A 27,778-nucleotide genomic window follows, 5' to 3' on the forward strand; every position below is an offset into this window, starting at 1 on the left:
ATTACAGAAACTCTGTTCAAAGCAGTATATTGATGTTGGTGGCATTTTTTATTCAAATAAATTGAATTATTTAATTTGAACATATTTAAGAAAAACTTATGCCAACTTGGTAAGTTAAAAAGATATTGAATTTATATGAAAATATCTGCATTCAATGCATGATCTAACTTAACAACAGTGTTGTGAGGCAATATGTGTCGATCATGGGATAGATCACCTCAGTACATGTAACGTTAAGAGTGATGCCCCATTATACCCGGTAGTTAAATTGTTGGTTCATGTCTTGTGCAGACAAGAACATAAGCATTTCTTATCCAATCATCATGAACCTTGGTGACAGGTTTTTTATGAGCATAATGTCTCCAACAAGTGTGATTCTGATGTCAATCACCTTAGTAACTAGAGTTATGTCCCTTTTACATACAAAAATAGGTTCATGCCTTGTGCAGACAATAACTTAAGTATTTATTATCCTGTCATTATAAAATTGGCTTAATGGTGTTTGCTGGCATAATTTTCAGTAAAGTTCAATAGTGTAGTAAATCGCCCCATTCAGTCATTTACATTTAAAAATACTAGGTTTATATCTCGCGCAGACAATAACAAGTATATATTATCCAATCCTGATGAAACTTGGTGACACTATTTGTTGGAATAATGTAAAAGTCAAGTTTGATCTAGGGATAAATCACTGCAGTAACTCCAGAATTATGCCCCTTTTACATAAAAAGTTGATTTAGATCTTGTGCAGACAATAAAACTAGTACATGTTTTAATTACCCAACCATGATTGAACTTTGTGACAGTGTATAAATAGATCATGTCTAGGAAGACTTTGATCATCAGATAAAGAGCCCTAGTACCACCTGAATAATGCCAAACTAAAATGGCTCACATATAGTATGGGTATAATAATCAGACAAGACTCTAAATGTCTTACAAATTTTGCTCCTTTGTATCATATTTGGGTTTGACTGTGACTGGTACTTTTTTTAACAAATTCTCCGCCTTGTCACTTGTGATTAAATTGTCATCAATCTTAAAAGTTATCCATTGGATTATGCAACATTGTGCTATTATAAATTGACCAAATATTTTCCCTTTCTTGGTCTAATAGAACGACAACCAGCATCATGTTCATTTCTTTATAGAGTTTCCATCTGCAAATCCACACAGCTCCAAATATACATAACACATAATTATCAGGAATAAAGTTATCACGAATGCAAGTAAGAAGAAACAGATAATGATCTTTAATAAATAATAATTATTTTATTTCGATTCTTGTTGACATTTTCCTTAATTTGTATACCTTAACAATGAACATGTAGTAATATGGAAATACTGAATATACATAGAGCTCAATCATTTCCAGTATTTGAAATGAAATGTTACACCATAATAATGTGTAAAACTCCATTTAAAAGCATGTACATATAGCAATGCTGAGCATCAAATGATCATTATTAGCTACCTTAAATCAATGTTCATACAGTGATAAATTTATTTTATAACAAAATACATTTTTAATTTACAAGGCACCTCACTCACTGCCCATTCACTTCATACATTGAAATACAAAATATTCCACAAATGGACTACATCAGGTCAAGTAAGGCAATACAACCACCAACTATTGACAGTCTTTCTGTGCCAGTGTTTCTCCAGGAGCAGCTCCGACACAATGTAATCAGAGCACTTCTTGGGCGTTTTCACACAGCATAATCATCTCAAGTTACATGTATTGCCTGAAGACTCTAAATTTCATTATAGCAATCTCCTTCCAAATTTTATAGTCACCCCAATTTTCTTCACTTAATCTTGTTTTTTTATCAAGTATGAGTTCAAAGTATTGCTTAAAGTGCAAATATTTAAGAAACATTATAAAGCCCACTCTTGGAGTTAATTAAATGCAGCCATGTTTACTGACTCCATCTCGCACATTCAAGTATAGGTAGTATCACAGTCATATGGATCATTTAAGAGGTGGTTAGAATGGTTGAACTATCGTCAGTATAGTTTCAAGTGTCCTGTAACTGTATCTATGAGCCTAGCTGGACCTGAAAATAGAAAGTCACATCTTATCTAATACAGACTCTTACTTTACTATAAGTATGTTTAAATTTCTAAAAAAAGTTATGTGTTATGCAGCTATTTTCCACATTGGAAGCTATTTTATACCCATTCTAATACACTTACGAATAACCCTTCATCCCATTTTTATAACAAAGTAGTAATGACTGTATATGTATCTGAAGTATATAAGACTAAAATGACTAAATGAGAACTACATTTTGTTCAGTTAGAAATAGACTACATCTTTTTAAACAAGAACTGAAACTTTCATGTATTAAGACTTGAGAGGAGCCTTTTCATTAAGGTCAATAATTTGTACAATTTGTTTTAAATTTAAACATGTTGTTGAACACACTTTACTTATTGTTTTGATAGTCTAAAGGTGATAGCTGTATACTTGAGGATAACAGATTGATTAAAATATCAAACTCTATCATTTGAACAACTTCTAAGTGCATTTAAACCAACAGTTCATCTCGGTAAAAATCTTTAAAGTAGTATATACATTGTACATGCATTACTTTTATTGTGCAAAACAAGTGTTGAAGGTTTGAAGAAAACAGTTGTTGTTGTAAAGGAGAAAAGTAGATTCTAGAATAATCTTACCAGGCCCCACTGCAAGCACTGTCCGAGAGCCACTGGCTATCTGTGTACGACCAGCATCTCGGATCAAACTGCATATCAGCCCGCTTCCCTGAGCCGTCTTTTGTAACTCAATTCTAGATAGGAAAACATATTAAGTTATTAAAGAGAAACTGTATCCCTCAGACATCAATTCTATACTTCAATTTGTAAATGAGTAATTCTTTAGTTATAAAGAAATGATAATGAAATCCTACAATGATTGTTCTGTGTCTGTCTTGACCACGACTTTCGGCTGACCACAAGCCTTCCAGGCAAACAATGTGTCCTTATCCTTCATCATGGCTTTCTCTGCAGCTCCAAGGGCTCCATGGGCACACTATTTAAGTTTAAAAGAATTATTTACTTAAACAATAGATAAACTTTCGAGAAAGACATTGTTTTTTATTCAAGTAAGAGTTAATATTAGCTTTATTTTAAGACAGCAAGTTGTAGATAGGAGAACACAAGCTCCAGAGTCAGTGGCATTGAGGTGACATTTTATTTTTTTGTCTCGTTAACACGACCTATGTATCTCGATGGAATTACTTAAAAACTCATTCAAATGACTTACGTATGTAATTAAAACCACTTACCTATCTTGTTGAAACAACTTACCATATCTTGTTAAAATGACTTAGTATCTCATTTAAATGACTTACGTATGTCCTTAAATTGACAAATTTGCCAATCAGAATTGCTTTATGATATCACTCAAATTTCCAACATTGTATACATATTAATGTTCTTTATCCATGAGGTGCATGCGGTTATTAGGAGATTCTTGGTCAATTATGTTGTTTTATTTAGATTTTTATTTAGATAAGTAAGTCATTTAAACGAGATACTAAGTCACTTTAGCAAATCACAGAACGTCATTCAAACTAGTTTATAAGTTGTTATAGCGAGATACTCAACATATTAAGTTGTTTTATTGAGATAAAAATAGCCACCTCTCTCCACCTTACTACAGAGCTCTAGAGCCAACTATATCAAGGACCTATATGGTTTATAAGTCAATGACTATAACATAATGTATAAAAAAACAACTTATAAACAGTTGAAATGGAAAAATGTTTTGTTGTAGCAAAATAAAGGAATTATTATTAATATTAAGTCAATTTCTCTAAAAAAAATGGGATGCAGCTTTTCATTTAACCCTTTGCATGCTGGGTAAATTGTCATCTGCTCAAAAATGTTGTCTGGTTTATTCTAAATTTCTTTCAATTTACTTAAAACTTTGGGGATATATTGACTGAGTGGCAAACAGCTTGGAACCTGACCAGGCGCCGAGTTACTTGGCGTCTGGTCTGGTTCCAAGCTGTTTGCAAAGCCTTTAAAATCGCCATCAGCAGCTTAAGGGTTAAATTCAACTGATCATATTGCTGTTTTGTTATTCAAACATATAAAAATGTTGATTAGTTCCACCTTGCATTCCGTTGACATACCTGAGCAGCTGCTTTTCCTTTGCCCATTTTAAGGTCTGTTCGAACAATAATCACCATTTTATACTCTCCATCATCTGATAAACTAGGTGAATTATCCGTTAAGTCTATCTGAAAAAAATACCACAAAATATTTGATGGCAATATATTCTATTACAATACATTAATGCATGATTTAAACCTTGTACAAAATATTTCAGAGAGTACAATTGTCTACCATTACCTAGTCTAAAATAATAGACGTGTTATACGGGATTCTTCCAATCCCTAACGTCTAAACGGGAATGTGCAAAAAACGGGGGTGTTTTAAAAATATTGAAATTGTTTTAAGTGAAGTATTTTATGGTTGAAATTGATCATAAAGAGTTATATTCATATTTTACCATGTAAGTGAAATGTTATTTTGCACTAAACAAGCATTTAATGCATTAAAACAAGTTGTTTACCTTTCCAATAAAACGAAAGTTGACTGACACAAAAACATTTATGCGAAGGGGAACAACTCAATACAATCGTAATAACTCGGCCTCCTCCGACAAAGCTTCGAGATAGACCTCGTTATACAATCGTAACAACTCGGCCATGGCCGAAATGTTCCGAGCGATTTAAAACTGTGCCCTGAAGCCTTGCAGGTGCCCTTCATGTATATATTGTTATGTTTTGACAGAATGAAATGAAAAAAAGCCGTCAAACTCATAATTATAAGTTGGATATTTATTTTTTTGTGTACGGAACTAATATAAAATAACATTATCTGGTAATATTTCTTGTTTTTATGATATTTTATAGACTCTATATGCTTTAACCCGGAATCCTGATCGGAACAACTACCCACTTTTGATACTAAACAATTTGTACGTGAAGGATTTGCCATATCAAAAATCTAAAAAAAATCCGCCAACGTACAATTATTTGGACTAACCATTACCTAGCTAAAGAACTTCAGCGAACACGTTATATATTACCTTTTTGGATGTGTTTAATGTGTTGTAAACATCAAAAAAATAAATATCAACATTAAAGTTATGGAAGCCAGAACTAACCATTACCATGCAAATAAATAAAAATAAAAATCATCTAATAAAGGTTCTCCCGAAAGATAAACGACAGAAGCTTGAATATCAGAGATTTCCCAACAGCTGGCAATATGACTGTAACATAATACAACTAGTTTTTAATCATATGATTATAATTTTGCGAAATAAACAGATTACTTTTGATTGGGATTGCTCAGATCTGGGACCAATAATACAATCTTACTCTCAGCTCAGATCTAACCATTTTGAATAAACGTAAAATCTACTATTTTATTACGGTGGTTCGTGGAATCACCATCAAGTACCATTTATTTTTCTTCTGATGCAAAATAACACTGCGTATACAATGAATTTGAGCGAAACTACTGGTTACGAAACAAGACAATTGTCTTTTGATCGTTGGTAGTATTTCCTATTAAAATGAAATACCTCTGGACTTCCCGCTGTTCTTCTTGCAATAGTAGATAAAGATCTGAGTCTACCACGTAGAAACCAACCGACAACAAGCCCAACACCAACACCAACAGCAACCGTGGCCATATCTTGTGATGACATTATTTACGTACTCATTCGCACCACTTTTGTGTTCTAGTAGAACTAGTAACATTTTATACTACCGTACAACAAAGGTTACACACTACTAAAAGATAGCTGAACGTTTCAGATTGCACTGATAATTGAAGTTGTTTTCGAGTTATTCAAAATAATCCTATACAGAACCGAATAAATTGAATAGATTATTAATTCAAAATAACACTTCGCTAACAATATGTCAGCGAGTCAATTTTAAGTGATTGTTTTTTTTTTCCTTATTGAGGTCACGGTATTTCAGTCATCCAGTAGTCAATATCAACATCTTGGACGATTTTTGTTTTGGCGACTCTACAAACTGAATGTCCAAATATGAAAGTATTTCCTTTTACGCACATTATTGTGGTTACCGGCCATCCATTATAACGCAAGCCTTTTCAAAGTCCAATTTGCCATAATAAGGTTTGATTCAATGTAACCAAGTATAATATTGGTATCACTTCTAAGAGGGGTGATCACTAAGAAAGAAATTATGGATTTACTAAACTTACCAAAACATACATTGCATATCATGTTTTAAACCATGTACAGTCAAGATGAGTTGCGCCCGAACTTTTCAATCGAAGATGAAATTGCCTGCGTAAAATATAATAAAGCTGAAACAGCTCAATTGCGCATCATGATACTTTGACAATTGCGAAGATACTTATATTATTCTGTACTAATGATAACATAAACTTTTCAAATAAGACAAAGTTATATCATTATGGAGTTATATCAGCATGATAATGATGTATGGACCACCCTACATGCAGTAACACGGCGAATTAAGATATGCACACAGGCGGTGTACAAACTCAGAAGGAAATTGTAAGATATTGCTTTTTATCGATTTCGTTTCGAAACACACACGGGTAATGAATTGCCAGTGGACATAATAAGTCAGTGTTTTGTCCCGAACTGATGTGGTGTGTCAGCTTATTTGGAAATAATTCTCTGAATCTAATACTATTTGAACGTTGACCCACCTTGTATGTGACCTTTACCTTGAAGGTAAGTGTCTATAACTGTGCGCTCTACATCTTGTATGAATGTGGTTAAATAACTGTGTAAAATTATTTCAAAATCCTTCGATAATAGTAAGCGATATTGTACTGTCAAAAAATGTTTTTCTGATCTGTGATCCTAAATTATGAAATTGAACTTGATTAAAGGTGGCTTCTGGGACAAATAACAAAATGTGCGTCAAGTTTTGTTTTACTTCACCAAACGTATATTGCATGCATTTCTTTTATTTGGATAGTAATAATGCATTCACATTGTTTTTTAATATTTCGTTTTATACTTTTATTGTTGTAACGAAGTCTGTGATTCCCCGAGGAGTATACGACGAACCTGCCCTATACTAATGAGTCATTATAGTAAAATAAGAGGCTGATAGCTGTCACAGTGGTTCGAAGAACATGTTGCCTGATAAATACACAATTGAAACTTCTTCAAAACATTTAATGATTGAATATTATTTTCACGAGTATAAATAATATCTTATTAGTTGGTGATTCGACCACCTAAATACACGATACAAAGTGACAATATCACAGTTTACATAACAGTTCATGATGCCATTCCTAACAATCACAATTTACAAGCAGTCTGTTATAGCTTTTGGCAGCACGATCACAACGAATGCAGCTATTGTTGCTGTTGTTCTTGTTGCTGTTGTTTTTCTTTCTCGCGCTGCTCTTTGAAGAACTGCTCAGTGTGGATGCTGGGGACGGCTACTTTCCAAGCGTCCATATGCGGTCCAGTCAGAAATGGGCTGAACTCGTCGAGGTGGTCGCCCTGAGAAAAAAATCACGTAACTGAGTGTCAATAATTTCGCCAACGCCTTAATGGTATCTGTTCTTGCGCCACAGCATAACCAATTTGAATTTCCTTGATCTATGAAACAAAACAAAGGTAACTGAAACACCATCCCTAAATGCATAACAAATACACTTGGCCGCTAGTGCATGTGATTACAGGCGCGTAGTTATGGCCAGTTTGAGATTTCGCAGATCGATGACGGACAGCATATTAACCCCTTCACCCCTACCGGCCACTTCGGTTTTTATTTCAAATTCGGTTCTTTTGACTATATGACAAAAACTTCGACCTGTCAAAATCTCATTACGCAACTGCGTATTTGCGTACAGTCAGCTACGCGCCTTGTATTAAAAATTGTCGTTGTTTAATATAATGTTATACATGTCAAGAATTGAAATGAAAGTTACACTGTCCACTTACCGACTTCTTTTCGACAAGTTTATCGATCTTTGAGTATCTGTCTTGGTTCCCATAAAAGTCCCAGTCAGGAATATTATCGGGCTTGGCGGGGGAGCGGAGCAGTATTCCCTTGCTCATACCGTAGAAACCCCATGGTCGGTTCGGGTCTTGGTACCTCAGGTCCATCGCAAACCGGATGTGGTCCGAACGATTCTGAATACTTTAATACATTATAAGAAGCTTGGAATGCTGTTAGAATATATGTATATCTCTTTGTTCAATAGGTTTAGAACATTAAACGAAATTACGGCACATATTAGATTCAATTTAATGAAGTTGATATCTCCTCTTTACATGCACGGTCTAATAATATTACACTGAGAGACTTTAAAACTGAAACTTGTAAAAAAATCAAAATCAAAATTTGATAAAAGAAAACATGTACAGCCCATTTCTCAGTACACGTGTACCACGGTCATCTGATTAGGCAATGATTAACCACATCCCTGTTGAATAATTAACTAATTGATTGATCGATTCGTTGACGTTTTTCAAGTATAAAACACACTCAATATACTTTTTGCAATAAATGTTTACACCAGAATATACTAACTATTAGTACAAGTTAACTTATCACAATTCGAAAATTCATTTGGACTAAGAACTTAAAAACAGCTATAGTTGGTAACTGGACTTGAGTTTAGGGTAACAATCTAAGATGGTCCAATGAAAGCCCTCTTTTAGAGGTTATATATTTTTCAATAAAACAAATCTAACTGAAATAAATTCTTAAATAAAACAATTACAGAAATACTGTAGATCACAAATGTAAAGACTTGTAAGTAAACCACGATAACGTGAAGGTGGTTAACTTGAACTAAATTCCAGCAATCGGCTCTTCTATCAATCTATATTTGACTGCTGACCTGCGATGCGGGACCATGTTACTGAAGAAGATGACGCCGCCCGCCTTCACGGGACACGTTATGAAGTCCTTCTCCGGGTCCACTCCTGCAAAATTAACATAGATGCATGTTGACCACCAAACATTAATGCTTGCGCTGAGACTGAAACTAAAACCGCCATCGATACAACGATCAGTTCATTCAATAAAAAATATTCACGAGGAATGGTTGGACAATACTAAAAGAAGGCAAAACTCACAATGTTGATCATCATCATGGAAATATACGCATTGTGGTAATATAAATTCTAGCAAACCTCTGCAACCCACCAGCCCTCCGCTCACCTAGCCTGTTGACGAGTTCATCCTCTTTAATCATGAGGTAGAAGTTGTCACAACACTCATGGACGACAACCATACCCTTCCTTTGGCCTCCGCGCACAAACTGTAATGTCACACATGCAGTGAGGGAAGAAAATCTATGCGTCTATGGGTGTCGGTCCCAATTGAGAGTATCATTTTTTGCTTGGTCGTAGGGTAACTTGCACAGAAAGATGTAATCCTGGTTAGACCTACTCTTTCGCTTTAACATGCACCGATGTACAGCACTGTAACATGAGACCCCCGTGGATTTACCGTCCCTCCGGGAAGATTAGTTTCTTTAGTTGTAAGGCGGGGGATCGAACCTGCGACCCGTGGATTGAAAGTCAAGCATCTTACAAATAAACCTCAATCTTTCCGACACACTCTGCTCTTGCATTTGAAGTAATGGTCTTTGTCCTTCCAAAACTTTAAAGCTTATACACACACTATATCTCGTCTATATAAATCATCAAGTGCAAGATATATGCCTGAATTGGAACACAAAAGAACCCATTATAAAATTAATTACTTTGCTTCATTAACATATACCTGCATGCAGCCATTTTCCTCCGTGGCGTCAACAAATGCGATCCATGCTGTGGCAATCAAAGACTTATAGCTCTCCAAGTCGAAGTACGCCGAATCTGGTGTAATGAAAATAGGATTTTTGTGTACGAGGGTTGTCTCAAAATAACATTCAACTGATAAAAGGTATTATGCGAAGATTTATTGCAAAAACTTTGAAATATTTATAAGTGAAATTGTATTGACAATATTAGTTTCATTAATACAGTGTTACCCTGGTGCCAGGGAACGTCCGTCTCTTTATGGCTGGGAGTCTTAGGCCGGGTGTTCCATACGGGGCTAGCCCCTATCTCTGGCCCCACCAGCTGCTCGATGGCGTTAAGGAGCTTCTCGTTCTGGTACATCGCCTCGAACTCCTTAAGATTGATAGAGAGAAATATAAGATTATTTCAATGATTATTAAAAATAAATAAATATAAGTTTTAAGATGTTTCTTAAGATAATGAATTATTTCTTTAATGACGCATTCCCCAAGTTCTAATTGGCGGATACTATAGTTATAACAACTTCCTTGAAATGTTTGCAGCAACACCAGACGTGAGTAGCCAATCGGCCCGGCATTCGGAGCTCCTCGGCCATTTTATTGAAAACAACCTCGGATGTATTTGGACGGTTTACATACTCAAAAAAGTGGTACGTTTAAGTCCGCTGCAAGTAGATCGCGTAGTAATTTTATTTAGCAGTTAAACTTTGTGACTTAACTCTTGGAATTCTTAATTATGTTTGCAATAATTCAATTTAATGGCAATCAACTTAAACTTAGATCAATAAATACAACTCTAAAACACTACATTTAATTAATGATATAATTCAAAATTTTACGAACTACTTCAACTGATGTACCTGCATACATCCGAGGTTGTTTTTGAAAAAAATGGCCGAGGAGTTCCGAATGTCGGCCCGGATCGCCTGTTGCACGTGTTGGCGCGTGTTACCCGTGCAAATTACTGAGGCCCAATGTTGCAATTAGTTTCGGCTTAATATAACACACCTACCGGCGTGAGTTTGCCGAGTTTCAGGAGCATGAGGACGGCTCCCGGCCATTCCTTCTCCAGTCGTATTAGCCGCTCACTCATGTTGCACTCCGAATATAGGTCTGAAAAATATAAAACATTGAAGGGCTCAAGTCATTTACTTATATATCACTGCAATACAAAGGCATGTGTAAATGGTGTTTCAAGTACGTCTATTTGGTAAATAAAATGACTATATGTGAATGGTTGTGTCAGATTGTATTAGTCAGAATCTATATTAATGGGAAATGTGTTTTACAACTTACTTTTTACTTTGCCAGTGTCATATAACTTTTGGGCTATGTTATCAATCAAACGGGCGAACGATTGCCGACATGGCTCTATTTCTTCCTCTGTGAAAAACCCTTCAACTACCGTAAAGCCCTGAAACCATATAGTCTGTATTCTTAGTTCGTATAAGAGACCGTGCAAGTCGGGTCGAGGGTTAGGTCGAAGTTTTTTAGATCCGATTTTTTTATTGATAGGTCAATATTTATTCAATAATGAGTGTTGATAAATTAAATTGCTTCAATGTGCAAACTAACCAACTATCCAGTTTTTACAATTGGCCCCAGTGCTCACTATTTCCAACAAAGCTGGTTTAAGCTTACCTGGTCGAAGTATTCCTGGACCTTCTCCAGGGGCAGCTGTCCGGGCTTTTTCTCTGTGGGCTGAGCAGGCATGGTGGTGAAAGGCCCAGGGTGGCACTCTCCTAGAGCAAAATGGGTAGAAATGGGAGTTCAGGCCATAGTGTAATTTATGGATTTTACGCAATTGGCAAATGAGTTCTACAGCGGTCACATTCCGACTGTTCAAACGAAAACCTAACAAATAGTATGGTGGAAACAGATGTGAGAACAAGTCTTATTTGCATCGCACCATTGCATGCCGATGAATCACTAAGTTACACTCATCAAACAGTTTCATCTTGATATGTCAACTTAACGGATACTGTCACACAGATATTTTGTCAATAACCTTTTATCGACAGTGATTGCGTACGTAATGAACCAGTCAATTGTAACCACGGCCGCCCCCAAGGTGCGGGGGTGTATTGGGGATAGCCGGGGGAAATGGGCCGTGTTTTTACCTTTCAGGTGGCCCCGAAAAGCCTTTTGAATGGGGTGGTTTTGTTTTTTGCGCCAAAAATGGCCGGGAATGAGTCCCTGTGGTACGGGGTCATTTGTCGGGGATTTTACCAGCAGTTTGTCCCCGCAGGACGGGGATCTTACCCGTGCTTGGCTGGACCGAAAGTCAAAGTCCCCGCTATTCCCCGGACGTGGGGGGGGGGCGTGGTTACAATTGACTGGTGCATAATGCTTTCACATGACGTCAAATGCATATAGTGATGGATTCCATGAATGAAGACCGGTGTAGGGAAGGATTTTGACCTCATGACGGTAATGTTGGGAGGTAGTTATATTTGGTAGTTGGGGATTCGAATATCCGACTACCGTCTACCGTTGATTATGACCTCTGACTTCCGCGTGACTTTTCTTACGGTCCAACAAATGTAATAGTTTAAGATAGTATTAAATTTTATAAACGTAGTATCGCATAGCATAAGCGAATATTTTCACTTGTTCACATCAAGAACTTGACCATGGCGTAATGCCAACAAGAGAGCCGAGATGGTCCTAGCAGGCTCAGCAAGAAGTTTCATCGCTCTACATGTCATCGAGGAAACAATCTTGAAAAAGGTGAAGGACCACGAATATTGAAATATACATTAAACACTACTTTATTGTTACATTAACAAATCAACTCTCCGTTTTGGCAATAATGTTAAAATAGAGCTTACCTGTAAAACCAGGATATTTCGTTGCATCTTGTTCAATTGTTTCGGCCATTTCTTTAATTCAAACTTCTGCAAATTATAACCGTATACACCTTTTAGGTAGGCTAATATACTATGTTTAAAATGAATACACAATCTTCTGCATTTCCTCAACGCGTTTTTCTTTCTTTTAAAAACTTCAGTAAACCGTCAATATTAAAAATGAAGACATTCATACCACAACAATTGCACTAAATGCTGATATCAAACTAGACAACCTTGATTTAAGATAAAACAAAAGGTGAACAAGTATTGAGGCCCAGAGTGATACTATATTTGTAGTCAATTATCGTTCGTTCCTCATCTTATCAGCACCGCAATATCTGAAGTAAATGATTTTCCTAACTTCGTAAGGTTCTTGCATAGTCAGATACATGTACCGTGTATAGTCAGATACCGTGTACAGTCATATACCGGGTACAGTCATATACCGTGTATAGTCAGATACCGTGTAAAGTCATATATCGATTACAGTCATATACCGTGTATAGTCAGATACCGTGTATAGTCATATACCGTGTATAGTCATATACCGTGTATAGTCAGATACCGTGTATAGTCATATACCGGGTACAGTCATATACCGTGTATAGTCAGATACCGTGTAAAGTCATATACCGAGTACAGTCATATACCGTGTATAGTCAGATACCGTGTATAGTCATATACCGTGTATAGTCATATACCGTGTATAGTCAGATACCGTGTATAGTCATATACCGTGTATAGTCAGACACCGTGTATAGTCAGATACCGTGTATAGTCAGATACCGTGTATACTCAGATACCGTGTATAGCCAGAAACTGTACGTGGTATAGTCAGATACCGTGTATAGTTAGATACTGTGGTATGTTCAGATACCGTGTATAGTCAGATACCGTGTATGGCTCAAGACCACAGTTATCTGCCCCCCATGATCCGGATGTTAATACAGAAAAAAGAGTGCTTGTGTTCAAGTATCAATATTTTATTAAAATTGAATGAAAAAGAAGCAAAAAATGTTCTTTTTCCAGAGAACTTGACTAAATTTGACACTCTATTGCAGAAATTGATAGTTTTCAGTGTAAATATTGGAAAAATCATAGCTTGTGGAAGTCTGAAAATTAGTTGTTTGTAGCCGATTGACTCCTTGGTGGAAGGTTTCTGTATTTTAACTCAATTTTGACAGTCGGGTCAATGGTCAACATGGTGTTTTCTTGTGATTATATTTTGTGTCTTAAATTGTTCTAGAGATGACATGTCCTTGTTTTTCAATTGGGATGTGTATAAAGTAAAAAGCTAGGTTAGTGTCTATATGAAACATATAGTAAAATAACTGTGGTCTCACGCCGTATAGGCAGATACCAGATCGTCCATCGCGTAAACGAACATTGAGCGAGAGGGGCCACATCCCACGTTGCGTCCCTATTAGCATGCTCTCTAACGATAAACCTGGAACACTGCCCCTGCTTACTTTTACGATGTTAAAGTATCCGATGACTGGTTGAAGTTGAAAAGTACTTGATGCTCGAGCTTAGGTTAGATATTTTTCATATACGCATATAGGTATATGTATATTGTTGTTGTTTTTAATCATGAAATAATTGTTGCCCAGCCGGTCGAATCGCATAACGTCGAGTGTGGGTAAATTAATATGAGTAGCGTAAAAAGAGAATGATACGCGTATCCATATTTGCGTACATATCACGTACCGGATAATGACGACCGAGTATTCATGTAAAAATGACCATATTGAGAAAAGCACTCCCAGAATGAGATAAGTACCATAGTGAGATAAGCACTATAGGTAGATAAGCACCGTAGTGTGTGGAAAGTGAGATAAAAACCATAGTACGATAAGTATTGTAGTGAGATAACACACTGGGAGATATGTACTGTTGTTAGATAAACACCGTAGTGAGATGAATACCGCAGTTCTGTATTTCAGGTTCTGGTCCGCAGAGAAGTTCGTTCGTAAGATAAGTACCCCAGTGAGATATTTAGTACCATAGTGTGATGAGAACCATAAGAACCGTGGTAGGATGATTGTATTTGTGAGATAGGATGGTTAACGGAGTAACATAAGTACCATACTGAGATTAATACCATAGTAAGATAAGTATCGTATTGAGATGAGACACGTGATAGAATGGTTAACGCAGTGAGATAAGTACCACAGTGAGTGAAGTACTATAGTGAGATAAGTACCGTAGTGAGATGAGAACCGTGATAGGATGGTTAACGCAGTGAGATAAGTACCACAGTGAGTAAAGTACTATAGTGAGATAAGTACCGTATTGAGATGAGACACGTGATAGAATGGTTAACGCAGTGAGATAAGTACCACAGTGAGTGAAGTACTATAGTGAGATAAGTACCGTAGTGAGATGAGAACCGTGATAGGATGGTTAAAGCAGTGAGATAAGTACCACAGTGAGTAAAATATGGTAGTGAGATGAGTACCGTAGTGAGATGAGAACCGTGATAGAATGGTTAACGTAGCGAGTTAAGTACCATAATGCGATTAGTACCGTAGTGATATTAGTACCGTAATCAGAAGGGTATCGTACGGATATAATTATCGTTGTTGGAAAGTACCGTTGTGAGGTGAGCACCGAATGAGATAAGTACTTCAGTGAGATGAGTACTGTTATGAGACCAGTACCGTAGTTCAATAAGTACTTGGTTTGAGATGAGTATTGTTGTTCTCGGTTGTAAGATGAGCGTCGGATTAGATGAGTACTTTATTGAGATATGTTCTTATGTTGGCTATGTATTGTTTGGAGCTGAGTACAGTGAGATGAGTATTGTTTTTTAAAGGAGTAAGATGCACGCTTTTGTGCTAGGAGTACTGTCGTATAGTAATAGAAGTGAAATGGGTACTATAGTAAGATGAACATTTAGTTATGTTTGTACCGAACATACTGGTGTGGTTTGGTTTTTCCTTAAGAACATCATGACTGCACCCGGCCATTCCGTCTCCAGGCGTATTGATCAGCCGCTCACTCATGTTGCCCTCCGAAAAAAGGTCTGAAATATGACCGTATCTATTATACGATTTATAATATTTATGGTAAATAGCAAATAATAATATATTCATGCTTTTCTATCGGTACTGATATACCTTAACCGCAACGTCGGATATGTTCAAAACATTCGATCATCGGTATTTGAGTGAACATCAAAATTCCGCCATGCAGGTTGTATTTACTTACTTTTTACTTTACCAGTAGCATATAGCCGTTGCGCTATGCAATCTATCAAACGGGCGAACGATTGTCTACATGATTCAATTTCTTTCTCTGTGAAAAATTATTCAACCAATGTGACACCCTGAAATAGTTTTCTCTTTGACTGGCCATGTGACTGTGATATACGTGTCAAGAGTCGAGCTGATACCATGTTGTTCGGCTTGTATGGACAGTGACAAAATGGTGCGTTGTAAGAAGACTCTGTATGCTTATATTGTTCTAGTGTTTATCGTACATAATTCCATGTAATCAAGTATATATAGGTATTATTCAGTACACCAACTGGTTTAAGCTAACTTGGTCGAAGTATTCCTGGACCTTCTTCTAAGAGAGCTGAACAGGCTTTTTATCTGTGGGCTGTGGCAGCATGGTGGTGAACGGACCCGGTGGCACTCACCTGTTGGACCGGAAGTACAGGATTTGGCGTTACAAATCAGAGTAAAATATCTTAAAGCGTGTCGTGTAAAGGTGTTGTTGGACATTGTTTTAATTGTATTTCCTTGAATGTACAGGTACAATGACATGTTATCAGTTTTAAAGGTATCTTGAAGGCTTTGTAATGAGGGCTATGGCAGAAATGTATGAGAGTTGCAAACTATACACGCTGTGTCTATTTCCTTTTAGGTCTTATTATGAAACTAACAAACAAATGGTTTACCTGTAAAACCTCAACATTTTGTCGGTAACTGTACAGTTTCAGCAATTTCTTTCGAAACACAATCACAATATTTTCGTCGACATTAATAATGCGACTTAATACCGTACTAACAGAAAACGATGTAAACATATTGTTTCAAAAAGCTACAGACTCCATAAAAGGTATCATCAAATCTGTTTTTTACATGACATGATAAAATAATGAAAGCACTGCGGTATCAATATGGGACGTATGGTGTTATACAGTTTGAAATAGTGCGAATTTAAAGACCAATTTATTTAAGTACTTTCATAAGATGGCAACGTAAAAGTGAATTGAAAGCAAGCCGAAGAATCTTAAATAAAGTTTGACGTGGAACCGATGGGAAGAGATAATTAATTAATTATAGATAAGTACGCAGAAAAACGGAATTGAGGTGACTTAAAGACCATGCATGTCTTTACATACTACAAAAGAACAATACACATGTATACGAGATGAAAGCAATGCTCTAATGTCAGAAAGCCAAACGCAATTTAATACCCTTCCATACCTACAGCCTTTCAACGCCTTAAGCTATTTCATTACAGATTCAGAGCGTACACACGCCCGTGATAAGTTCTCAGTTCCGTTTAGAACAATCAGTATACATATTTCAGATTCAAGATTTATTTTAACACACACAAACGTTACAATTTAAAGAGTTTGATCACTTAAAAATTAACTTAAACACAAGTAGAACGGATCACGGAAATAAACAATATACACAGTAATACTGTTTCTGATGTCAATATACTTTTAACATATTTATGAACAAATATGCACACAAAAATACAGATGCTAGAACGGGGACATAAAATATCTATCACTTTCGGACTACTATTATAATCGTCGTCTTCATTTGGAAACCAATATCAGCAGCAAACGTGTCCCAGAGCATTGATCTATTTAAAACATCACAGTCCTAGAGCGGTACTTGTGTTGGTGTCACCGGAGTTTGCGCGGGACAGCTCGCACCCGGATGCCGTTTTTAGAGCGCAGGACCGCCCCCAGTTGTCGCTGAACCACGTGGTCAGGATCCAACTCCAACCAGAACCTGAAATACGACAAAAAACATCCAACCTCTCGGGACTTACATTTGACATCTATGGAATGATGACTCGTTTTACTCTACAATAACTCTTAAAAAGAAACATAAATACCTGTATAGTTTAATAGGTGATTACGGAGTCCATACCAAAAACGTAACAAGTGGTCCATTTTACGACCAATACATGGTATAATGCAATTCGTGTGTTGAAGCGTACTTAACAAACATTGGGTCTTTGAAGTTAACCCCAAGTCCCATACCTTCTCATTATTCTAGCAACGACTGTTTTCATCTCGTTCATGGCGAAGATTTGCCCGATACAGTTTCTGGGCCCGGCCGAGAAGGGGACGAATGCGAACGGGTCTCGGGCGTCCGTGTTTTCAGGCGAGAAGCGCTCAGGGATAAACTCCTGCATGTAACGATGTTAATCAAATTAGGAATAATCTCGAAATATCTAAAAACAATGATAACTGAAAAAACAACACAATCGACTTCAAAACACTTCAAGGTTAATAGATACTTGAAAGGTTGTTAATATTTACTTAAAGATCTCCTTTGAATGTAAATCCAGCCTCCATTTTTGAATAATATTTTTGCAGTGTCATTTACGAGAACCCAAAATACAAATTGTCTCAAAAAATTCATTGAAAAATATTAAATAATATAGGAGAGAAATTTAGATAAAAAGTTGGTTCGTCAGATGTTAAGCACACCATTATGAATAAACTTGTTGCACACAGTTCCCTAGAAATACAGATGTACTCAACTACCAGGAAAAAAATAGAATTTCACGTGCGTATCTCACTTGTGAGTTTTTCCAGACTGTGGGGTTGTTTAAGATATTGTAGACGATAATGTTGATGTTGGTGGCGGCCGGGATCCGGAAGCCGCCGATGTCCACGGGCTCGTCCGTTACGCGCTGGATGAAGGTAACGGGCGGGTTGAGACGCAGGGACTCTTTGATCACCATTGTCATGTACGGCAGGCAAGACAGGTCCTCCCTATTGGGCGGGATTAAACATGACTCAGTTGTGTCAGCGAGTATAAAACGCAATATCATCAAAGATACAGCTGCACCAGTTAATCATACAAATACCAATACATATTTGTATATGAATACCTTACCATGTAATGTCTTCTGATTGCCTGTCTCCGAACACTTGGTCTATTTCTTCGTGTAGTTTCTTCTGAACATCCGAGTATTTCGCTATGGAATACAAAATCCACGAAGTTCCGCTTGTAGTTGTATCATGGCCTACAATTAACATTGCGCCAAAATGATCACAGATAATCATTACACATGCATAAAACAAAGAAGCACGATCAGACGTCTGAATTCATGTAATTAAAACTTGTTTCTATGTCAAAGCATAAATGAAAATAGAATGTTCTTCGCAACTGGTACTGTGGTCCTGGGGTCAGCGTCACCCTCCAAAGTGGAATGCATCCGATCCCCATTAGATGTAACATGCATATCTTGGCATATCATATCAGTTTATGGAAGGACTGAATATCGTTTACATTTACATGTATCTGGAAACTTATATAAACCATATCCATAATAAAATGAACTGCTAACGTACACGTACCTTCAAAAAGGAATGTGTCGACCTCGTTCCTGATCTCCCCCGGAGTGAGGCCCGTCCCATCCTCGTCCTGGGCCGTGAGCAGGATCCCAAGGAAGTCCCGGCACGGGGTCTCCCGACCCGCACACCGCTCCTCATCCTGAAAGGGCAGTAGATAGAGAGCGGTAGAGTGGATATCGTAAAACAAACATACACTATTACAACATCAGGTTTTGCTGCTCTAGCTACAACTAGGAGTGACGTCCTATGCAGAAGCATTCTTGGTATCCATTTTAGTACATGTATAATTAAAAAAACGAATAGAGGTGGGAACATTTGTGTTCCGATGATCATGCAAATGACCAAATGTTGTTAAATGTTGACAACTTATGTTAACGTGTCAGCAAATCACCATTTTGGATACCAGTGTTCAATAAGGTATTCTCCAGTCCAGCTCACCAGTTTTTGTTTGCGGTCTGCAATAATTTTCTCTGCGACGGTGTGCACGAGATTACATGCTCGCTTCCAGCGACGGCCCTTGGATGTCAGGTAATAAAGGAAGTCGGGGTACAGCCAGAACTTACTGAAAATTACACGAAAATAATTGTGTCTGATAAACCCAAATGAATGTTTTAGTTATCATACGTTATATGCAAGAAACATCAACGAGAACAAATGCAAAATTGAGAATTAATATAAAATATACTCACAAGAATCTGTCGGCTAGCAACTCATTGAGCTCTGACACGGCCTGTATGTACGGGTGGTTTGTCCTGAAAAAGCGAAAACAAAATGTTCCTTTTATATTGGATCCATCGAACTATAAATTCAACCGCCAATACTTGTCAATAACCATTTTTTTACAACAGCCTTGCTTGTTTGAGAATTTTTCTCACTGGTAAGTCGATGCCCGCGTACGCTCCCGTCGTATGCACGTGTATACGTCATTTCGACTTATCCAACAATTCGACTTACCCAACGTTTTGACAGTCACTTTCATACGAAAATGCACATTGCAGGATGACGTCCAGTGAAAACAGACACACGTCCGAAAACACCTCAAAATACTCCCCTTCATCGGCGTACTTCTGCATTTTGTTCTGGAATTAAACACGGAAATAAAGTAGACTAAGCCTACCGAAATTTAATTTGAAAAGCATATTAACCATTGATACTAACAGAAGTGCTTGGAACCAAACACTCTGAAATCCTTTCAATAAGGTCAAACATTGTATAGTGTCAGATCAAACCTATGATGTCGTGGACTTTCTATGGTTACTGTTGTTTTTTTTGTTCACTGTTATTTATTTCCTATGGTTGTATCCCTTCAATATTTGAATACTTTTTTTATACATCTGAAATAACTTTGACTGACAGAAAAAGTGTGAAATAAAATATAAATGTGTCGGCTACCACAAGGACACCGGCAGCGTTGTTCTTCACGAGGAGGTACTGTTTGAGGATGTCGAAGTGGAAGGCCGGCGTGAGGAGGCGGCGGCTGCGCGCCCACTTCCGGCCGTTACTCACCAGAAGACCCTGTCCCAGCCACGACTCCACCAGCTGATATACGTTCCGGCTCTTTGGTACTGTGTGAAATGAATTAATGCATCTAAACATGACATTTGCGATCACGATGCTATTCGATGTTTTAATAACAAGTCATCAAGGTAACCAACGCTAATGACGACAAAGGTTTGTGTATAATTCCACATGTTGGTTGTCATAAAAAGCCAGTGGAACAAACATTCACAGAGATGGAACATGGCCAAACTGTTAAATAGGAGTCCAAATAACTGTACGTCGAGTTTTTTTACGACTTTTTGATATGGCATACCTCTCACAGAACTTTACAGTGATTTGTTGATGAAAACGTCTATTTTTTACTATTTTAAATATCTGCTCAATAACTAGTAAAAGGTTCGGATATTACTTGAGCTTTTAAGGACGACCTTTACGGTATCCGGATGGACGACATTCACCATGCCAATAAAGGGCCCCATCCAGCCGATGGAAATTCGGGGCCGCAACCCGCAGTTCTCCCGCATCCACTTCAGGCCCGCCTCGCAAAGGTCAGGCATCTAGGTAGAGTATAAGAATCGTCATCTGCACACTGACATATCATTTTTCTGTATATATTACACTACCTCAAATATATATCGCTGAATGCACATTTGTATCTTGGGGGTAGAGCCAAATACTACGAAATGCGTTTCAAGCAACGGCAAGCCATTTAGAAAAGCATGTATATATACAATGTGTCCTGGTACTCGAACATGTTCGGTGAGCGACGAGCACTTCAAGAGTTAAAACTTCCTCCTGTAACTAGCCAAGCCGCTGTTGGTTAATCATTTCCTCAACACTGAGCCCTTCAATTTCAACCAAGATGACCTAATATTTGAAAACTAAAATGACACTGCGAGGTTCGATTTCACATTTACATGTTAACGTTCCAGTGAGACTTTTTTTTTACAGTGGAATATAATTAACGTTAATTCTTTCTACATGGGTCTTCGGAAGTCAACTAGTCCGTGCCGACTACATTGAGTCAAACGAGTACTAACTAATAGGTCATGACTAAACCATTGTGTTTAAACAGTCTTGGTGATTCCCACAAGTCACCAGCTTCTAACGCAACTAACTTCTCAATAAATAACAGATGAGTATCTAAATATTATGAAAGGCATTTGATTTTCGAAAAGATTTTATACCTGTCGGGAATTCCCGAACAAGAACTCCGTCTCCATGCCAGGAAGTTTGCATAGCAAGTTGACATCCCGGCGGTAACCGAGATACTTCCTTACTATTACAGTCAGTAAATATCCTGCCACAGCGGTCAGCGCAATTGTGGTCCAAGATATTCCCAGGAACGCCATTTTGATGACTCGTTAGTTCTTCTTTACGAGTACCATCACTTGTTCATATATTTAAGATTGACACATTCACGGGATCAGGATCACTTCATACCGAGTTTCTCATGGCCAACAATGTTATTGGACTTTGACAGGTATGGCCAATTTTAAAATAAGGGAAGTAACACTCATGTCAATTCGACATCCAAGGGAGAGGATCACAGTCAGCGTTAAGTTACACTATATTGAACCATGTTTTTCAGAGATAACACCAAACTAGTCTAAAATAATCAACTATCCATGGTTTGTTTTCTTTATTCAAAATTGACGATATAAATTGACATGCATGCAAATTAAGTATTAATGTTGAAGTATGTTATCTGCCACATGCAGGAAGTATATTGGAAAGCTGTAAATAAAATGCTATACAAAATATAATTGTCTAATTTCATAAACAAAATTAAAAGAGATTCTATATTATCAGATGAAAATTGAAAGAATTATAACAAAATCATGAAAATAATAAAAATGTTTTTTCTTTCACACCTTGCAGTTATATATAGACAGTCTTTATCCTAACACTTATAGACTGAAATGCCAAAGTCTTAACAACACGTGTATTGTCTGGTCCGTATACATGTACACTTGCAGCAGTTTGATGACCTTCATGTATAAAAGGCATACATGGCATACAATATACCATTCAGTTATCATGTTATCATGCAAGTCACAAGAGGCAAACCACAACCAACTGGTATAGATGACTCGGTGCATGATGCAGGAAATTAAGTTACTATTTGATGAGGAAGTGTTTCTCATAATTAGCATTTTACAAATATGTACACTATTATCATCTCATAATACATGTGCGTAATTATTGTGCCATCCTTACCATCGGAACTGAACAAAATCATAATGCTTATAAAGCTAATGCCATCTCTTTACACATACCCTTACATGCATGTACATGTAAGTATACCTACTATACCATTTAAAGAACTTCAGAATACACAGTTCAGGATTAATATACTAAATTAATGTAAGCATGAATACATGACAAACAGATCAATGTATTATGAAATAATTGCACATTCCACATATAAAAGGTATATATTTTGTGTCCCATGAACATGTACTAGAACACTTTCTATAGTCCCAGGTGTATTTAGCACATTTCACTATAGTCTTCTATGATTGGCTGGTGTGTCACCTCAGGAGCCTTTCATTGGTTGTTTGTAAACAGAGTTATATGCGTTACGTAGCAGGGCGTACGGGAAGCAGGATTCCAGCAGATCCATTGTCAGGAACGGTGACTCTTGAACTATCTGTAGGGTTTGAAATAAACAACAGGTTAGGGTATATTTCTCAAGCAAAAAAACAACAACAGACAATAAACAGAACAGGCTATTTGTAATGAAACTATATAGGTTTATATAGCCAAATTTATCATCTTAAACTTGGTTAGAAGACACAAGAATCACTATTTAACTCTAAGAATATGATAATAATAAACATTGCTGACATTAAAATCTAATTCATGTACATGTTTTCGAAACTATGCATTAAGAAAGACTAAGCATCATAATGTATAGTAAAGCTGGATGGCTAAGAATTCAACTCACTTGAGTGACTTCATATAAATTCCAACATAAAGAGTCTTCAAAAATCAAACTTACATAAAGAAAGCCTTTAAAAATCTATTTCAGTCCATTCTTACATAAAGAATGTCTACAAAAATCTTTTTAGTCATTTCTTACATAAAGAATGTCTTCAAAAAATATATTTCTGTCAATTCTTACATAAAGAATGTCTTCAAACATCTATTCATACATAAAGAATGTATTCAAAAGTCAGTTCTTACATAAAGAAAGTCTCTTCATAAATCAGTTTTAAATCACCTTACTGTCCCCAACATAAACCAAACCAAACCTTATCAAGGAGGAGATAGACAGACTCCCGATTCTTCACCGCCTCCTTCTCACTCTCCTGGCCCAGGCGTAACAGGCTTGATGATGCAAGCTGAAACACAGAGAGACTACCATTATTGTACATGGTGTTCATACAATCACACAGTACTATTAAACACCTCATATCATAGTGAGAAAAAAAATCTTTCAGTGGATTCAATTTTGAGGCTTATGAGTACAGCCATTTTTTTTCAATTTGCACAATAACTGAACATTGATTCCTTCTTTTCAGAATGCTTAAGTCTAAAATGATTCTTTTATTGAGAAAGAAAATTGAACAACAGCACAAACAGAGACCCATACCGCAAGGAACTCCTGCAGCCTCTGTTCGGTATCTCCAGGTCCATGCAGGTAGAACAGTGCCCCGGCAAGCTGGTTGATGGCCTTCGCAAGGCAGTGACAGTTGTTCAGATGGCCTGCAAGAATAATACACAAGTGCAGAATCCTTAAACAAGAGAATGTTTTCTTAGTTCACAAAATGGATAACTCGACATTTCAAACATGGTGCACATTTTCTTGATCAGCATTTGTACAACTTTCATGGGAATATCTATTGTCAGAAAGTTTAGGCACGATGCAAACAGTCACAATGCTGAAACACCTAGGCTATAACAATACATGACAACCTTGTTTAAAAAACAAATAAACTCAAGGCAAGCTTATAAAAAGGACATAGCATTAATTTAATACATCTTGCTTCAAATACATTGTGAAGATTTGAAAAGACACTTGAACATAGACACAACAAACATTTATCATTTTTCATGTTAAATACAACATTGTATTATCAAAAAATATTTTAAATGTAATTCCTTCATTTCAAAAACAAATGTTTAATGTACATAATTAAAACCATACCTTCCACATTTGCCTTGAAGAACGAGCTGTCACTCCGAGCCAGTTTGGGGATGGACACAGCCACAAACACCATCAGCAGGCATGCTATGTCATACTCTGACTCCGCAAATTCTACAACAATAGAAACAATAATTTATCATGTTGCATCATTCATCCAAAACACCATCAGCAGGCATGCTATGTCATACTCTGACTCCGCAAATTCTGCAACAATAATTTATCATGTTGCATCATTTATCCAAAACACCATCAGCAGGCATGCTATGTAATACTCTGACTCCGCAAATTCTGCAACAATAGCAACAATAATTTATCATGTTGCATCATTCATCCAAAACACCATCAGCAGGCATGCTATGTCATACTCTGACTCCGCAAATTCTACAACAATAGCAACAATAATTTATCATGTTGCATAATTCATCCAAAACACCAGCAGCAGGCATGCTATGTAATACTCTGACTCCGCAAATTCTGCAACAATAGCAACAATAATTTATCATGTTGCATCATTCATCCAAAACACCATCAGCAGGCATGCTATGTAATACTCTGACTCCGCAAATTCTGCAACAATAGCAACAATAATTTATCATGTTGCATCATTCATCCAAAACACCATCAGCAGACATGCTATGTCATACTCTGACTCCGCAAATTCTGCAACAATAATTTATCATGTTGCATCATTCATCCAAAACACCATCAGCAGGCATGCTATGTCATACTCTGACTCCGCAAATTCTGCAACAATAGCAACAATAATTTATCATGTTGCATCATTCATCCAAAACACCATCAGCAGGCATGCTATGTAATACTCTGACTCCGCAAATTCTGCAACAATAGCAACAATAATTTATCATGTTGCATCATTCATCCAAAACACCATCAGCAGGCATGCTATGTCATACTCTGACTCCGCAAATTCTGCAACAATAGCAACAATATTTTATCATGTTGCATCATTCATCCAAAACACCAGCAGCAGGCATGCTATGTCATACTCTGACTCCGCAAATTCTGCAACAATAGCAACAATAATTTATCATGTTGCATAATTCATCCAAAACACCAGCAGCAGGCATGCTATGTCATACTCTGACTCCGCAAATTCTACAACAATAGAAACAATAATTTATCATGTTGCATCATTCATCCAAAACACCAGCAGCAGGCATGCTATGTCATACTCTGACTCCGCAAATTCTGCAACAATAGCAACAATAATTTATCATGTTGCATCATTCATCCAAAACACCAGCAGCAGGCATGCTATGTCATACTCTGACTCCGCAAATTCTGCAACAATAGCAACAATAATTTATCATGTTGCATCATTCATCCAAAACACCATCAGCAGGCATGCTATGTAATACTCTGACTACGCAAATTCTGCAACAATAGCAACAATAATTTATCATGTTGCATCATTCATCCAAAACACCAGCAGCAGGCATGCTATGTCATACTCTGACTCCGCAAATTCTGCAACAATAATTTATCATGTTGCATCATTCATCCATAACACCAGCAGCAGGCATGCTATGTCATACTCTGACTCCGCAAATTCTACAACAATAGTAACAATAATTTATCATGTTGCATCATTCATCCAAAACACCAGCAGCAGACATGCTATGTCATACTCTGACTCCGCAAATTCTACAACAATAGCAACAATAATTTATCATGTTGCATCATTCATCCAAAACACCAGCAGCAGGCATGCTATGTCATACTCTGACTCCGCAAATTCTACAACAATAGCAACAATAATTTATCATGTTGCATCATTCATCCAAAACACCATCAGCAGGCATGCTATGTCATACTCTGACTCCGCAAATTCTACAACAATAGTAACAATAATTTATCATGTTGCATCATTCATCCAAAACACCAGCAGCAGACATGCTATGTCATACTCTGACTCCGCAAATTCTACAACAATAGCAACAATAATTTATCATGTTGCATCATTCATCCAAAAAACCAGCAGCAGACATGCTATGTCATACTCTGACTCCGCAAATTCTACAACAATAGCAACAATAATTTATCATGTTGCATCATTCATCCAAAACACCAGCAGCAGGCATGCTATGTCATACTCTGACTCTGCAAATTCTACAACAATAGTAACAATAATTTATCATGTTGCATCATTCATCCATAACACCAGCAGCAGGCATGCTATGGTATGCTTTGTCATGTCATGCTATGTCATAATCCAACTATGCAAACTCTTTCTAATTTCAGGAAATTGTATTCCTGATTTGTTAAAGAGTTTGTTACAATTGACACAAACTGATGAATATTCATAACAATTAGACCCATTTACTAGTCACCCTGGACAAACAAATTCATTTGGACTTAGATTCTATATATTCTTCTGTTAAACAAATTATCAAGGGCAGTCGTAATCTGATTTAAGTATCAAATAAAACAGGAATTTGTTCCATCTATAATAATGTACAGCAGCCATACTAAAATATTTCACTCTCCTGAAACTTGATAAGACTTTCAGCACATTATATTATATACAAAAAGAGAAAAGCTTATCCAAAAGCATTAACAAAAAGAGAAAAGCTAAGTTAGAGGCTGCACATACCACTCTTTTGTAGTCGGAGCACCTGGACGAGAACCGGGTCAATACTGCAGGGAAGGCCGGCAGCTGAAGCCAGCTCATTCACCATCTGAAACACATACATCTTGTACAGTTTACTTGATTCAAACATATCGGCCTAGTTGCCTGTTTTGGTCATCCATCATCTTGACATTTCCAGGGCAATGACTCAAGAGTAACATCGGCGATCTGACTGATAAACAATCTCAGTTGAGATAATGCCAATTAGCATTGCAGCCAAGTTTTGTGAAGATTGGCTCTGAGCGTAAATCTAA

At 37.0% G+C, this 27,778-nt stretch overlaps 4 protein-coding genes across 8 annotated transcripts in view; all 4 read right to left on the reverse strand.

Annotated features, from left to right (window-relative positions):
- Positions 1 to 1,131: 1,131 nt before the first annotated feature.
- Positions 1,132 to 5,749, reverse strand: LOC128231917 (peptidyl-tRNA hydrolase 2, mitochondrial-like). The gene is made up of 5 exons (XM_052945167.1): positions 5,609 to 5,749; positions 4,146 to 4,253; positions 2,916 to 3,037; positions 2,683 to 2,795; positions 1,132 to 2,060 (listed from the first exon to the last, which is right to left on the reverse strand). Exons 1-5 carry the CDS (start codon positions 5,732 to 5,734, stop codon positions 2,011 to 2,013), a joined length of 519 nt encoding a protein of 172 aa, XP_052801127.1. The 5' UTR covers positions 5,735 to 5,749; the 3' UTR covers positions 1,132 to 2,010.
- Positions 5,750 to 7,195: 1,446 nt separating this feature from the next.
- LOC128232822 (phytanoyl-CoA dioxygenase domain-containing protein 1 homolog) lies at positions 7,196 to 12,841 on the reverse strand. Its single transcript, XM_052946573.1, has 10 exons — positions 12,642 to 12,841; positions 11,452 to 11,552; positions 11,107 to 11,224; positions 10,823 to 10,923; positions 10,042 to 10,183; positions 9,792 to 9,886; positions 9,225 to 9,324; positions 8,902 to 8,986; positions 7,997 to 8,195; positions 7,196 to 7,552 (listed from the first exon to the last, which is right to left on the reverse strand). The coding sequence occupies exons 1-10, from the start codon at positions 12,688 to 12,690 to the stop codon at positions 7,403 to 7,405; spliced, it is 1,140 nt and encodes a 379-aa protein (XP_052802533.1). The 5' UTR covers positions 12,691 to 12,841; the 3' UTR covers positions 7,196 to 7,402.
- Positions 12,842 to 17,204: 4,363 nt separating this feature from the next.
- Positions 17,205 to 22,205, reverse strand: LOC128230187 (cytochrome P450 4F2-like). The gene is made up of 11 exons (XM_052942248.1): positions 21,909 to 22,205; positions 21,131 to 21,278; positions 20,614 to 20,786; positions 20,176 to 20,300; positions 19,911 to 19,973; positions 19,660 to 19,783; positions 19,225 to 19,360; positions 18,761 to 18,890; positions 18,441 to 18,636; positions 17,896 to 18,044; positions 17,205 to 17,641 (listed from the first exon to the last, which is right to left on the reverse strand). Exons 1-11 carry the CDS (start codon positions 22,071 to 22,073, stop codon positions 17,533 to 17,535), a joined length of 1,518 nt encoding a protein of 505 aa, XP_052798208.1. The 5' UTR covers positions 22,074 to 22,205; the 3' UTR covers positions 17,205 to 17,532.
- Positions 22,206 to 22,348: 143 nt separating this feature from the next.
- LOC128230185 (membrane-associated protein Hem-like) overlaps positions 22,349 to 27,778 on the reverse strand; it is a 31,729-nt gene continuing 26,299 nt past the window's right edge. For all 5 annotated transcript variants that reach the window (XM_052942246.1, XM_052942245.1, XM_052942244.1 and 2 more), the window contains 5 exons: positions 27,489 to 27,573; positions 24,875 to 24,985; positions 24,320 to 24,432; positions 23,979 to 24,068; positions 22,349 to 23,374 (listed from right to left, as the gene is read on the reverse strand). In XM_052942246.1, coding sequence (XP_052798206.1) covers positions 23,261 to 23,374; positions 23,979 to 24,068; positions 24,320 to 24,432; positions 24,875 to 24,985; positions 27,489 to 27,573 — 513 coding nt within the window. In that variant the 3' untranslated portion in view covers positions 22,349 to 23,260. The remainder of the gene's footprint in view (positions 23,375 to 23,978; positions 24,069 to 24,319; positions 24,433 to 24,874; positions 24,986 to 27,488; positions 27,574 to 27,778) is intronic.

Source organism: Mya arenaria, chromosome 4, assembly GCF_026914265.1.
Source record: "Mya arenaria isolate MELC-2E11 chromosome 4, ASM2691426v1".
Taxonomy (NCBI): Eukaryota; Metazoa; Mollusca; class Bivalvia; order Myida; family Myidae; genus Mya; species Mya arenaria.